This window comes from Phyllostomus hastatus, unplaced genomic scaffold (genome assembly GCF_019186645.2).
Source record: "Phyllostomus hastatus isolate PE091 unplaced genomic scaffold, TTU_PhHast_1.1 phas_scaffold_12, whole genome shotgun sequence".
Taxonomy (NCBI): domain Eukaryota; kingdom Metazoa; phylum Chordata; class Mammalia; order Chiroptera; family Phyllostomidae; genus Phyllostomus; species Phyllostomus hastatus.
Genome location: NW_025334007.1, coordinates 20667304 through 20683116, shown reverse-complemented (window position 1 = coordinate 20683116; position 15813 = coordinate 20667304). Strand labels below are relative to the sequence as shown.

At 51.3% G+C, this 15813-nt stretch overlaps 1 protein-coding gene across 5 annotated transcripts in view; it reads right to left on the bottom strand.

The window, feature by feature from the left end:
• Positions 1-10729: 10729 nt before the first annotated feature.
• Positions 10730-15813, bottom strand: part of NLGN4X (neuroligin 4 X-linked) — a 151443-nt gene continuing 146359 nt past the window's right edge. For all 5 annotated transcript variants that reach the window (XM_045855957.1, XM_045855961.1, XM_045855960.1 and 2 more), the window contains one exon: positions 10730-11579. In XM_045855957.1, coding sequence (XP_045711913.1) covers positions 10730-11579 — 850 coding nt within the window. The remainder of the gene's footprint in view (positions 11580-15813) is intronic.

Here is a 15813-nt window from a genome sequence, read left to right as displayed (position 1 = left end):
GCCCCCAGCAACCGCACATTGATGTTTCTCTCTCTCTCTCTCTCTCTTTCTCCCTCCCTTCCCTCTCTGAAAAAAAAATAAATAAAATCTTAAAAAAGAAAAGAAAAAAATCAACTAAAAAAAAGAACTATTAATAAACTGTCTACCATTTAAAAAAAAGTTCTACCTCGTGGCTGCTTGGGAGCCAAATCCAGGTTGGGTTGTTGCTTTAGTTTCCTTTGGCAGAGGTAAGGAAAAAAGGGACCATCGAGCTAGAAAAAAATATACAAAACCATTGAATCTGCCTCTTTAATGTAAAGTCAGCCTTCACGGGGGAATATGAGATGGCCGTGAATGCTTCAAGAGAGATTTTGGAAACAATGATGGAGAGCCTTTCATTTTTTATGTCAACGCATCTCCATGTCCCAGCACCCTCTGTCCTCTCCTCCCCTTGTTCAACACAGTGCTGGAGGTCGTGGCCATCGCAATCAGATAAGAAGAAGAAATACAAATCACCCAAATCGGAAAGGAGGAAGCAAAACTGTCATTAATTGCAGATGACACGATGCTGTATATACAGAACCCTAAAGAGTCCACCAAAAAAAAACTATCAGAATTAATAAATGAATTCAGTTAAGCAGCAGGATACACCATAAATATCCAGAAATCAGTTTCATTTTTTAGACAGCAGTAATGAACTATCAGGAAGGGAAAGGAAGAAAACAATCCCTTCTGCCATTGCACCCCCCCAAAAAAAAATTTCCTAGGAATAAATTTAACCAAGACAGTAAAAGACCTGTATTTGGAAAACTACGCAACACTGAAAAAGGACAATGAAGGAGATACAAGTAAGCAGAAGCATGTCCCCTGTTCATGGATTGGAAAAATGAACATCATGAACACGTCCATACTACCCACAGCAGTCTATAGAATCCATATGCAATTCCTATGAAGATACCAGTGGCATATTTAAGAGAACTAGAAAAAAATATTCCAAAGCCTTATGTGGAACCACCAAGTCCCCAATACCCACGGCAGTCTTGAGAAAGAATAATAAAGCTGGAGGAATCACACGACCTGATACTGAACCATAGTACTAGGCTCCAACAATCCTTCCCCTTCAACCCCAAGTGTCTACTGTCTGTGCTGACGGAGGATAGCGCCACCTACTGGGCTACCTCCCTTTGCATTTTTCTCTCTGTTAAAAAAATTTTTTTCTGATTATATATACGCACAGTAAAACAAAACCGTCAGATATTTCATAACATGATCCCTGTGACTTTATGACAGTATTTATACTATGATCCTAAAACCGAATGAGGGGAGAAATGAGGAATGTAAGTCGTGTACACAAGGTTACCCCGCTAATTAAGCGTGGGAGCTGGAAATTGAAATCGGCCTGCTTCTAAACCAAGTTCCCTGACGTCTCACAAAAGATCGTCTCCTAATGAGGGGAGAAGTGTGTGGGCGAGCACCGTTGCCTAATTGGGCTTTAATGACCCTTCCGCAAGGACCCTGGTCGACTGCACGGAAAGAATTATTCATGGTGTAGAAAACATACAGAGGTGGTGACATTTGCACCACTGGCGTTCATACAATTGCAACACACATTTACTTATATGTGCATACTTATAAGGCAAACACAATGTACTCTGTAATTGCCAACACAGCGTGGGTTGTGCACACGCCACAAACACGTATATTGTTAGACGTGTACAGTGTGTGCGTTTCCATCCTTTGCCTGTAAAACTCTGTTCCGAAAGAGGAAGCAGAAAGTAGCCTTTGGTCGTCCCCCACGGCACGATAAAAACCTGGGTGCCATTGGGGGGTCTCCCCTCTCTCCATGTGTGGTAAACGGCTCTGATCTTGCTGGGACAGTGACGTGTGAAGGGGGGGTGTGCCACCTCGGGCGCCCGCTGATGTGTGAGCAGGGCCCCTGCTCCGTCCTGGACGGAGGGGTGATGGCACCCTGCAGCCCTCGTGTGTGAGCGCGGTGCTCCTCTGAGCAGACCGACCACACGTCCCGGGGTGTGTGTTTGCTCTTATCAGCGTAGCTCGCAATGACGAGGAGAGGGACGGACAGTTCATGCTTGATCTGAAGATCAAAGAGTCCAAGGGAATCAAAGATCCGTGTTCACACAAAGAAAACAGCATATGTTAACAGGGTGCAATGCTTCCGTTTGCAAGAAGAGCTGATACGCTGTGTGGGTCGTTTCCAGCAACATTAGTTATGAGTATGTGTGTGTGTATGTATGTGTGTGTGTATATATACCGTCTATATGCAATACACAGCATGCTATGTACTATATTGTCCGTGACTGTATCATACATAAACATACAGCCATCTTAGATACTAAATTGCGTACATGTGGTTGTCAAATGTAGTGTAAGTAACATAAAACACACTGGAGCCAGTATGGTGTGTTATATAATATATAGAATACATCACACACACAACATATAATAATGTATAGTTATATGCACATATTATATACTATAGCCAGTCGACTACGCTATATATTGTATTTGTGTTTATTATGTGTTATAGCTGGTATACTTCAAATACAATATTTGCGATGACTGTTCATTCCACAAAAGTCTTGCACGATTGCCAAAGCCACGTATTTGTCAATGTCATGCCTTGTGTTGATACCCCCGAGGACCTCCCTAGAGTGGCCGTGTCCTACTGCAGCGTATCATCAAGGGGATGGAGTCTGAGTGGTTCCCTTTGTCCCTCGTCTCTCCTGCTTCCTGTAAGATCAGACCCGTCGTATCCGAGACACCCCCCGCCCCCGAGCACCAAACGCATCTTCCTCCTTGTTTCACGTTGTCCTCTAACATAGCTCGGTGTTGCTTCCTAAACTTCCTCGGATTTTTTCGTTCCCTCTGCGTGTGTCCGCACAGCCCCCGAGGGGCCTCTTTCTTCCTCGGGGGGCGTGAACAAATCCCCTGCCTGCTTCTCGGTGTCCCCACAGGACCCGCTGTGCTAGCTGCACGGGGACCAGATAAATGAAGAGGACACGGAAAGAAAATTGTCGCCGGGGTTGTTACGCTGAGTCCCTAGAAGTCAGCAAGAGTGATGGTAATGGCTATCTTCCAATACTGCCGGGGACACGGTGGTAAAAAGGAAAGAAGCCTCGCCCTTCGTGACAGCACGGGCGGACCTGGAGAACATCATGTCGGGTGAAATAAGCCAGCCAGACAGAGACAAATACCATGTGGCATCTAATGAACAGCAGAAAAGGACAAAGTAGAAACAGAGGCATGGATACACAGCGCAGGCTGACAGCTGTCGCGGGGGGCGGGGTGCAGTGGGGAGGGTTGGATGGAAGAAGGGGAAGGGATTAGCCAAGCAGCATGTGTGCCCGGCCCATGGACACGGGCAGCAGTGTGGCGACAGCCACATTAAACTCCAGGGACCGTTCGCACAGTGAGAGACAGAGAGAGAAGCAAAAGTTGGTGGGTTTTCCTAGCACACGCAACCATCATGCGATGCCCGCAACCTTTTGGCAGCTGTGACGGACGGTGTCATTTTCTCTCGTCACCCCAATGATAAATTCAAAATACAAAGCTGCGCAGGACATGAGGCACGCATCTCAAAACGCCTGACTGGGCCTCGTTTCTGCTCGTGCACAGCCAGCACGTAAGCGTGACTGAGAAAGAATTTGGAACCGAGTGAACGCTTGCGCGATGAGTAGCATTAGCTCTACAATAAAAAACTGTGGCTCCCGGATGTCCAAGGCACGCAGATGCCCAATGGATGTTTCCTAGGGCCGGGCCAGCTCGTAGAAATGTCAGGGCCAGATGGGACAGGAAAGAACAAAACACACCACTTAGAAGTGCATGATAGGTATCAAAGGCAGAATTAATCTTCCTACGTAACAACATTAAGCCAACGTGTTTCCCCACAAAAAAAACGTGAGACTCTGTCTCGCCACGGTCTAGACGTCGTCCCCGAGATGTGAGGACAGTGGAAGGAGCTTCTTAAGCAGCCATGTGCAGCCAGATCGGAAAATGAAGCTTCTGGATATTGCCACACGTCTTGGGAAACGGGTTTCTAGCTGCGCGCCCGTGCGGACGAACCCTTGAGGTGGCCACACGGGATTCCACGCGCATGCCGAGGCCACCCGGGTCGGGGGGCCAGCATGCAGATGTCCAGCTGTGAGCAGATGCCTCTTTCCTTGCATTCACAGGAGCCAACTCCCGCAGGCTGGCTTCAGGACCCGTTGGGCGACTCTTGAGCTGCAGAACATTTTCGCCCCCTACCTTGCAAACTATGGACAACACTCCTCAGGTAGTCGCTCCTTGTTTCTCACCAACCAACCCTCAAATACAAAGATTCAGGCCCGGCTCGGGCTCTGCAGCGTTTCACGATCTTGTTTCGGCAAAAGGGAGACGTCAACGTTTATTGAGGCAAAAAGGAGCCTGATAGTGTCCATACAACGATAGCTACCCCAGATTTTCTTTAGAAACATAATTCTACATGCACCCTGGATCTAATTGGTTTCTGTGCACTTCTGCGTGTGTGTGTGTGTGGAAGCTGTCATTTTTCTCAGGTAGGGAAAGAGGAAGATTTTTTATCTTCTTTTGTACCTTGCAGAATCTCCACAGGTGTCACCCGCATGTGTCCTAACCGGGTCTGTTAGGGATTTGCTGATAAGCCTTCCAGAGCCTGAGCTCTCTGGTTGCAAAGCCTATTTTAATGCCTGACCCTGCCAGGAGGGGCGATGCATTGACCCTCCCGTACCTCAGTTTCCTCGTCGGTACAGGGGAAGAATCTAGGCAGGGAGGGTGGCCTCGAGATCAAACGTCTTGGTGCGTCACTATTTAGAGCGATACTTCTGGATTACCGTTAGAAAATTCTAAAATTCAGGACAAGGAATGGCAGCTACAATGGCTGACTCCATCAATACTGAAAAAAAATGATAAGCACTTGTTTTAAGTTTCTTTCTATGTCATGCATGTCCCCATAAAGTGTTATGGATTTTGGCTCATGATAATTTGAAAAAAAAATCATTTTTAACATTACCTATACCATACCAAAAAAAGCACATGAATAACACCTAAAAATAAGAGCTAATAACGCCTTATGGGTAGCTAAAGCCCAATAATATCAACAGCCTACGGATACTGGTGTGAAAGCTATGTGTATAAATAACGGATCCCTGTGGAGAGAAATGTCTCGTGGAGTAAGGCTCACAAAGGAAAGGTGGACGGATCTCACCACCGGGGCACAATCGGGCTCCCCACATTGTAACCTGGGTCCCACCTGCTCGTCCGCTTTGCATGGGGCATTGCTGGGGTCGTGGGTTAAGGTGCCAGAAATACGTCTGACGACCTCCTTCCCACATCCAGGGAGATGCTGGAGCCCAAGGCCTTGCATTCGGAGATCAGAACTTTCAGGTAAACGCTTCCCCCAGCGCCGTCCTCGGTCATTTCTCTCCATGCCCGGACTGGCCCGCCCACTCCTGTCAGGAGCTGGTGACCTCAGGAAGGCATTTCTGAAGGTCACACTCACCTCCCTGGGGGACATGCCACCTGTTCCTTTCAATGAGCTTTGCTTTCCTCTTTGACCAAATGGGAGACAGCAGGTGTCTCCGCTATTTTCCCTGAAGTCTTTGCTTCAAGAAAACACAACCGTTTGTAGGGTTTCTAAGTATTTGTGCTGATAGTCACTTTAGGGGGAGGAATGGGTTGTAAAACAGTTTTTCATAGCTATCTATCTATCTATCTATCTATCTATCTATATATATATATATATATATATATAGAGAGAGAGAGAGAGAGAGAGAGAGAGGTCTGCTTTTACTTCCTTGGCAGAACCACATTTTTTCCCCTAATCACGTGTCTCATAAAACACGACGCGGCGAGTTCATTTATTTGAAAGACGTTCTGAAAAAAGGAAAAACAGCCTGGCCCTCTGACTGCCACTAACCAGTTTGAAAATTCAGGTCTAACACGCAGTGGGTCCACCATGTATAAAACACAGTGGAGCCCTGGCTGGTGTGGCTCAGTGGATGGAGTGCAGCCTGCGAACCAAAGGGTCACAGGTTCGATTCCCAGTCAGGGCACAGGCCTGGGTTGCAGGCCAGGTCCCCAGTAGGGGGCGCACGGGAGGCAACCACACATGGATGTCTCTCTCCCTCTCTGTCTCCCTCCCTTCCTTCCCCCTTCTCTAAAAATAAATAAATGAAATCTTTAAAAAGATAAAATACAATACACTCAACCCTTGAACAACAAGGATTTGAACTTCACAGGTCCACTTATATGGATGGATTTTTTAAAATCCTCACCCAAGGATATGCTTATGGAGTGGAGAGAGAGAGAGAGAGAGACAGAGAGAGAGAGAGAGAGAGGAGAGAGAGAGAGAGAGGGAGGAACATCAATGTGAGAAGCATCGTCCGCTGCCTCCTGTGTGCACCCCAACGGGGACGGAACCCGTAATCTAGGCGTGGGCCCTGACGGGGATTGAACCCACAACTTTTTGGCGCACGGGACGGCAGGCCAACCGAGTGAGCCGCCCAGCCAAGGCCCGCGATGAAGTGTTCGAATGATACCGGAAAACTTCTCGAGGTCCCCCGACTGCCACGAAGCAAGCCTATTGATTCCGCTAGACAGCCACCAAGCGGTCGTATTGCACTTCTATGTAAACAAATAGCAATCTCCCTTCACCTGGTCATTTCTCACGTCTATGGTTAGCAATACGTATAAAACATACAGACTTTCACATCGTGTAAGACAACACTGATGTAGGCACAGACAGGCAATTGTTCTTATAAACAGCTGATATGAACGTAGAGGATTAATCAACACAGGGCAGCACTGCAAATATATTTTCTCTTCCTTATGATTTTTAAGTAACGTTTTCTTTTCGCCTAGCTTACTTTCAGGACATTCTATATAATACACACACCACACACGCCATTGCAGTGTCTGTTAATTGGCTGTTTGCGCGATTGGTGAGTATGCCTGGGCACAGGAGGCGAGGTTTGGGGAAAGTCTGAATTTGTGTGTGTGTTCGACCGGGAGGAGGGGGCGTTTGCCCGTGCCCCTAACCACTGCCCGTGTTCAAGGGTCAACTGTAACTGTAGGTGACCTCGGAGGAAGGTCATGCCCAGCCATCCTGAGTTGAGACACATCAAGGACCGCCGGCAACCACTGAAGTGGACTCAACATGCCCCGATGTTGAGAATCCCAACTACTCAGAAAGTTTCTGATCCCCAATTTCTTTTGTTGACATGTGAACACAGGTGCTGCCCCTGAGGGCAACAGTGAACGTGAAATGAGACAGAAGGTGTGGCCAGATGGGCGGTGAGAACAGGGCAGATGAGCCCTCACCGGTACCACAGCGCTTGCTTTTCTGACTCTGGGATTTCACGCAGTAGGACTTTTTGGCCGTCCCTTGGAGATTTCCTCAAAAGAACGCCCTGTGCTTGAAAGGGCCCCGTGGCATCACCCACAACTGGAAACCCAGAGACATTCTGGATGGCCACGTGCCCGGTGCGCCGTGTTGGGCTGTCCCGACATGTCACCCAAGGAGTCCCTCCACCCAAGAGCTTCTGTCACCAAGGTCAGGCCCGAGGAAGGGACCCAACCACAGCCTGGATAGACAGTGGGCTCTGAGCGGCAGGAAACCGACCCCTCAGCGGCGGTGGAGTGCTCCCCGTATAATTTTAATTCCGCCCCAACACTTCACTGGGCACGTGAAAGGGCGCGCCGGAAAGAAGCAACACCAACCCATCCCCCGCCTGCAGCACGGCGGGCCGCGTAATGACTTCCACAGAGCGTTAGAAAATACTGTGATATTTTATTATTAAAAATGCTTGCTGAAAAGTTTATACATATGTGTCCAGCCATATATATATATGTTCTATCATTACTTAAGGCAAAAATCAAAAACAGAATCGCAAAAGAATAACCCCAAGAAACCATTAAACCCTGCGTGCCTGTGAAGGGCGAGAAGAAAAAAAGCCTAGGAAAGGAAAAAAAAATTTTTTTACGCATTTTTTTTCTCATTTTCCTCTTTTTTCAGTTTTTTTTTAATAGACAGCAAGGATATTTTATTCTCATAGAACTCTATGAAGATTCTAGAACTCCTTCCCACGTAGAAATACGGTCTCGTTGAAGGCGTATTAAATTGCTCTGGATCATAATCCTCTGTAAAAGCTAAAGTAGTTTATTCCCTTAAACAAGAACTCTTTTTTTTTGTTTGTTTCCCCCGCCCCTTACCCACATGGGACAAGCCTGATACAGTACTGGGCATATTGCTAGCTGAAGACGACGGGAAAGACTATAAACACACACCGGGATTCGCGTCACAGACGGACCCACACCCACGCGCGCGCCCCTCCCCTGCGCTGTGACGGAGCGTGCGTCTGCGGGCCGCATCCGGAGCCCGAGGGATGGCGTGGCGCTCGCTGGTGAATGAAGTTTGCGCACCGGGGACGCGCAGCCTCTCCTCCCGCGGCCAGAGAGGCGTCCCACTTCCCCGCGTCCCGATAGGGGTGGGGGTGGGGGTGGGGGTGGGGGGCGGGGGTGGGACTCCTCCTCCAATTTCAACCGAGAGAGACACGACCGTCCACCCTTTCTAAGAAGTGTCTTTTCCCTGGAGGGCTTTTTTTCTGGGGCGCTCTGGTTTCAACAGCTACCCCCGTTGCCTGGTATCCGGAGAAAGTGGGGCTGTTTGGGGGGACCCACCCGCCTTCACCACGCCACCGAAGTCTGGGTTTCCACCGGACACCCCATGCGGCCCAGGGACGCCCTCTGCAATTATCTTTGGCTACTCTTTCCCGGGGTTGCAATGATTTCTGCGAGACGAAACGTAACCATGGAAACTGGCCCCTGTGTGGCCACCCCCCTCCACCCCCCTCCCTTTATGACAGTCAACATAGTCTTCACGGAAGATGAAAAGGACAACGAGAAAATGACCACATGTCCGTTTGTCCACTCTAAACGGGCGAATGACTTCCAGGGGTCACCTCCGCAGGGAAGCCCCCCCCAACTTCCTGGACAACCCACGCCAAGCGCGGTTGGGGTTCCGCCTCCCTCTCGGGGCGCGTTTTTCTCTCTGCTGTGTTCGTGACCACAGACGGATACGCAAATCTGCCCAAAGCCATGTTGGGAGACGAACCCAGAAAGACGACGAAAAAAGCAAAGCAACCAAAACCCTACTCGCTGATAACATGAGGGACGCCACGCTTCCACAGAGAAGGGAAGGCGGGCACTCTCCTGCCACGGGGAAGGGGGCGCTGAGCTAGGGACCCCCCCCCACCCCCTGCGAGCCTTGCACGGCCCTTGGTGCAGCTGCTGCGGATGGAGAACAGAGGCGCACTGATTCTGCAGCGCGCGCGCGCCTCGCCAAAGGCCTGCTTCCTCTCCTTCCTGGCAGGGCCCTGCGCTGGGAAGCACCGCTTCCCTAACACACTCCAAGAGCCAGAGTGACAGCACTGAAATCTCTCTTTCTCTCTTTCTTTTTTTTTGGGGGGCGGGGGGCGCTGATGGGGGTCCGCCTGTGCGTGTCTCTCGGGCCACGGGCCTTCCACAGACTCCACGCAGAGCGTCTTTGTGTGACGACTTCATGAAGGCCTCTCTCGCACACACGCACACACACACACGCACGCACACGCAATAAAATAAAACGTTCCCTAAAACAACAGTCCCCTAAGGTTGCTGTCACATGCACTGGTACATCCCGGGAAGGGGGAGGTGTCCCCGGGGACACAGACGCCGCCCCCTGCTACACGGAAAACGCAAGACAAAACCGTTTTTGTTTTTTTTTTCCTCCTCCTCCTCCTCCTCCTCCTCGCAAGGAATTCAGAAGAAGTGCCTCCTACCGTGTGCAGGAAACAGAGGTGATGTGACTAATGTGTGTATATATATAGATATTTATATACATACAAACCACAGTGAGAATAGTACAATCTTGCTAAAAGCTCTTTCAAACTAAAAACACCGATAAAAGCCTGTTTTGTTTTGTCGTGGTGTTTTCTCGGGGGGCGGGGGGGGGGCGGGGAGGAGTGGGGGGGGGGAGTGTCTGTGTGTTTCCACTCAACAGCTATATACATGTTCCTTTTATTGTGACCAAGGTTCTTAAATAGAGTCCAGGCTGGCCAAACACCCCTCTGCCCACACAGGCCCGCGTCCGCTTCTGCATAGTCAGCGGTTCTCTTTGAAGAATAAAATCGCAGGTCTCTCTCTCCCTTCTTGGACTGGAGCTGTTTGCTGGGTCAACGCCCGTAGAGTCTTTCTTCCCTTCACTAGAACCACCTGTCCTATGGCACATAAAGAACTTTATTATTATTATTATTATTTTGAAATTGCAATTTAAAAAAAAAAAACAAACCAACCACCACCGTGGAGCGTCCCTGGCTGAGTTCCAGAGCAGTCAGCTCGGGTGGTGAGGTTGGAGAGGACCCAGGGTCTGGACAGGCGCGGGGCCTGGTCCCCAAAGGTTCTCGGGGCGGCAGCGGTGGCCATCGGAGCGCAGGGTTGGCGCTCGCGGCGTCTCCGCTTCACATTTCGTAGGGTCAGAAGTGGATCCCGTGCCAAGGGCCAAGGGGATGCGCCCGCACGGACAGCAGGATGGGCTGCCCTCTGGCCGTGGGTTTGGTGGGCGTGGTCCTGCGCGGGCGGGCGGGCGGGGTGGAGAACATTCCAGGGGTGGAGGCGTGGCCTCTCGGCTTCTCTGCTCCCCCGCGTGCGCGCGCGCGCAGCTGGCGGAGGCGCACGGGAAGGGGCGGGGCGGGCGAAGCTATACTCGGGTGGTGGAGTGCCCGTGCGGCAAATTGGTACTGTTCTGCCCGCCGCCGAAGGTGTTGAAAGTGTGCAGCGGCTGCACGCCCGTCAGTGTGTTGGGGATCATGGTGATGGTGTTGGGCGTCATGAGCGGGATGTCGTCCGGCGAGCGGCGCAGCGTGAGCGTGTAGTCGGGCGGGCAGGTGAGGCGCAGCGTGTCGTGCGCCTGCAGCGACTCGCACTCGTGGTCGTGCTCCAGCTGCTTCATCTGCAGCGACATGATCTCCTCGTTCTGGATGTGCGCGATGTCGTTGGTGGTGTTGCGCTGCGGGCTGGGGCGCCGGTGCGTTTCGTGGCGCCGCTTGTCCTTCTTGTAGTAGAGGGCGGCGAAGGCCAGGATGTTGAGGAACAGCAGCGACGCGCCCACGGCGATGGTGACGCTCAGCTCGGTGGAGTAATCCCGCTTGGTCTCGATGAGGACCGTGGTGTCCTCGGGCCCCGTCTTGTGCGGGTCCTTGGAGTGCTTCGGGTGGTTGGCGGGCGTGATGGCCGGGCGCTTGGTGGTGGGCCAGATCTTGGCGGGGGAGCGCCGCGTGCCGTAGGGGAAGGACGTCAGGTCGGGCGGGGGCACCTTGGTGGTGGTGGAGACGTACTGGAAGATCTCGTTGAGGTTGTGCAGGTGGGGCACCAGCTCCAGCCAGAAGGCCACCTTGGTGGCGCGGTAGTGGTCGCGCACGCGCGGCTTGAGGCCGATGTGCAGGTAGAGCTGGTCCTTGGGGTTGTACTTCGACCAGGCCACCTCCTCGAAGCGGTTGGGTTTGGTGTGGATGAACTTGGTGTCCTGGGGCACGGGCTGGTTGGGGTCCCTGGGGGGAGAAGGGGGGACAAAGCAGAAAGGGGGTCACATTCTCCCACTGGACATAAGGACGTCTGACCACGTCACACGGGAAATCACCGCCCGTTCCTTGGAGGTGTTTGTCGGTGCCCGGCAAACACTGACGGAGCCACGGACACTTTCTGCGTGACTCTGAGAATGGCTACCGCTTTGTCTTTGCCTTACAGTTCCCACACTGGTCATATTTTTTTTCTGTTTTATTTCTCCATTTATTTTGTTCTTTCGATTCCTCACATCTCTGAAATTATACGGTAGTTGTCTACCTCGGCCAGACTTACTCACTCAGCACAATACCCGCTAGGTCCAGCCACGCTGTCAAAAATGGAAAGATTTCCTTTTTTACGGCTGAGTAATATTCCCTTGTGTGTGATAGAGTATATATATATATATCACAGTCTACACATAAGTGAGATCATATGGTTCTTGTCTCTGAATTATTTCACTCTGCACAATAGCCTCTAGATCCATCCATGCTGTTGAAAATGGAAGATTTCATTTTTCATGGCTGAGTAATATTCTCTTGTGTGTGTGTGACAGGGTGTGTGTATATCACATTCTATACATAAGTTACATCATATGGTATTTGTGTGTCTGAATTATTTCACTCTGCGTAACACCCTCTAGACCCATCCATGCTGTTGAAAATGGTTAAGATTTCATTTTTCATGGCTGAGTAATATTCCTTTGTGTGTGACAGAGTGTGTGCACATCACATTCTACACATAAGTGAGACCATATCGTATTTGTCTCTGTCTGAATTATTTCACTCGGCACAATGGTGTGTACATCAATCCATGCTGTTGAAAATGGAAGATTTCATTTTTCATGGCTGAGTAATATTCCCTTGTGTGCAAGAGAGTGTGTGTGTATATATATATATATATCACATTCTACACATAAGTGAGATCATATGGTGTTTGTCTTCTCTGTCTGAATTATTTCACTCTGCACAAGACCCTCTAGACCCATCCATGTTGTCGCAAATGGTGAGATTTCCCTCTTTTTATGGCCGACCTATCCTCCCCTGTAAAAATGCACTGCATCTTCTTTATCCCACTGTATTTTTAAAACAATTCCTGATGGCAGCCTTGCAGCATTTCCATAATACTCTGACTATGTTTACAGAGCATCAAAGTATCTGCAACAGCGATAAAGGGAACCCACGTCTGGGTGCCTTTTGGGGAAGTTCCCTGCCCCCCGCGGGCTCCCGGGCCAGACACCAGGGGGACCGGAAGGCGCTGCTGGGAGACGTGAGGTCAGCAGATGTTCCGGGACATCGGGAGGCACGCACCGAGGAGACTTGGCCAGCAAACACCACGCCTGCCCAAGGAAGGGACTTTAGACGCCCCACCCCCATCCGAGGCTGCCAAAATCATTTCCAGACTCTTGAGCTTTTTACACGTGGGAAATCGTGACCACGTTCCAGGATTCCTCGTCTGCAGAGAACCCTGCGTCTGGAGGCTAAGGGATGGAGGTGAAGTGTTCAGTCCAACATTGGTGGCGCAGAGTAAGCGCTGGATAAATGTCATGCCTTTCTGCCAACCCATACACTGGAATACCTAAAATATGGCTCATGTATACTGGACCTAGATATACAGGGTCCAGCGCAAATAATGCCTCTTTTTTTATTATCAAATCATAAGCGTGTCGTCACCCTGGCTGGCGTAGCTCAGCGGATTGAGTGCAGGCTGCGAACCAGGGGTAGCCCCTGGAGGGGACAGCTAAGCCTCTCACGTCGGACCATGAGCCCGGACGTGGTGTATACCCTGAGCCCTTCCTTACCTGGCACCCGTGGGGGCTCCTTCTCCGCACCTGGACCGCTGAAGCAGCTCCCCAGGGGACGAGGGCATGAATTCTCTGCAGAGGGCTGCTGAGGCCACGGCCCTGTTGCAACTCCGTGACTAACTAGCAGCGACCTCCGACGCCCGTGTCATCCGCTCACAAGTCCCTCAGTCCCTGGACTGTGCCCCTCAGCCCCACCCAGTTTCCTCGGGAAACCAGCAGCCTGGGGAAGACGGCTCTGCACTTACTTACCTCCGAAGTGGCTTTGCACGTTAAACGGAGCTCTGAGTGCCTCCCTTTAAGGATGCTCCGAGTCCCATCAACCAGGCTTACAAATTAATTACAAGCACAAACCTCACGGCACGCATACGTGTGAAGTGTCATTTCAGCGCCACTCCTCACGGACCCCAGGGGCAACAGGAGCTCAGGCTTGCATGGCCTGCGGATGCTTCCGGCGGACTTCTGAGGCCACCGGCCCTCTCTATCCTGTCACCTCGGGGAGACCCCCCACCTCGGGGTCAGGGGGCAGCTACTCTACAACATGCACGCTTCACGCTTTCCCGTCTGTTCCTGATACTTTGTCACCCTTAAAGAAGCCAGAAATGTCACAACCAGGTAACAAGCATCGCCCCTTGGGTATGTTTGGGCTGTGATTAATCCCAGGTGACGTTGTATGTCCATGCCCTGCCTGTGCCCCCAGTGAGGGGTGCGCACCCCCACTGCCAAGCCAAGGGGCTGTAGGAACTACAGTTAAGACGTTAAACGCCCTGGCTGGCGTAGCTCAGTGGATTGAGCACAGGCCTGCGAACCAAAGTGTTGCAGGTTCGATTCCCAGTCAGGGCACAGGCCTGGGTTGCAGGCCATGACCCCCAGGACCGCACATGGATGTTTCTCTCTCTCTCTCTCTTTCTCCCTCCCTTCCCTCTCTAAAAATAAATACATAAACTCTCAAAAAAAAAAAGACATTAAAAAGCATCTGAAGGCAGAACGCTGTGGTGTTTTCCATCCTGGTTCAATGGTCGCTGGAGGCAGCTGCTGGGTGTGAACACACCAGTCACTGATTACTCCCCTTTCTCTTTTATTCATTTTTAAGACATTTTATTTATTCACTTTTAGAGAGAGGAAAGGTGGGAGAAAGAGAGAGAGAAACACTGATGTGTGGTAGTCTCTCGAGCGCCCCCTACTGGGGACCTGGCCTGCAACCCAGGCATGTGCCCTGACTGGGAATCGAACCCGCGACCCTTTGGTTTGCAGGCCTGTGCTCAATCCACTGAGCCACGCCAGCCAGGGCTCTTTCTTTCCTTTTTAAACAAACAGAAAGCGTGCGCCCCAGCGCCTCAGGGCATCGTCTGTCCTGTCCAACGAGGACATCGCTTTGGGTGATTCCTTTCTCTCAACAGCCCGAAGGCACCCAACACACCACTGGTTCGTACACAACACAATGGACCTGCCTCCAGGCCTCTCCGGGTGGGAGAAAAAGCTGTTTCAGGCCAGGTGACCACGTTCCCGCATCTTGGCATCTCCTGCCTCCCCCGCTGCCCCCCGGGGCAGCTTCTCTTAGTGCAAATATTTAGAACGTGACCGTTCCGCGTGGGCACCTGGGCAACCACACCTCCCACTGGGTGAGAGACGCACCGTCCTCGGGCTAACACGGCAAAGCCTCCAGAAGCCCCCTCCTGCCAGGAGTCCTGGGCGTCCCTGGAGAGAAGGACCGCCTGTAAAAGCCCTAAGCATCGAGACCCTCCAAACGCCCCACAATCCCCCCTCTCTGGAGCCGTGTGAGGTGGGGGGCCCCCAGGGCAGCCCTGTGGGAAGCCAACCCAGCCATCTGGCTCGCTGCGGGGAGAGTCGTCCCCCCCCCCCCCCGGCCCTCGGAGCCGTGCGTCTCCATTTTCCATTCAGCACGAGAGGCTCAAGGTTAATGACAGAAGCCCCGGCAGGCGGGGCGGGAACGGCTCGTCATTAATTTCCACAATTAGGTGACGGGACAAGAGGAAAGGAAGATGTCCGGGTAGGTGTGGCTACTCGGGGGGGGTGGGGTGCTGGGCAGTCTCTTCTCTCATGGTCTGCCGAGAGGGTGCTCCGCGGAGGATTGGCGGAGGCTGTGGTTGGGTGTAGCCCTTGGGTATTTTCCACCCGTTCAGCCACAGAGCTTTGTAACAAGATGTAGGTACACATGCACATGAAGACGTATCTCCATCCATGCACATGCATGTGAAATGTGTATTTCCTTATGAAATCAATATGCATAAGTATTTATACCTATATTCCTATATATATATGAAGCACATTTCATAACCACACAGCGTTAGGCATCCGGCCCTCGGGGTTCTGTGCCTCTGCCATAAAGCAAGTATCTCGGTAAAGTGAGGGAATCCAACTCTTGGCTTCCCCAGGGCGCACACAACTTACGCTGACACTGT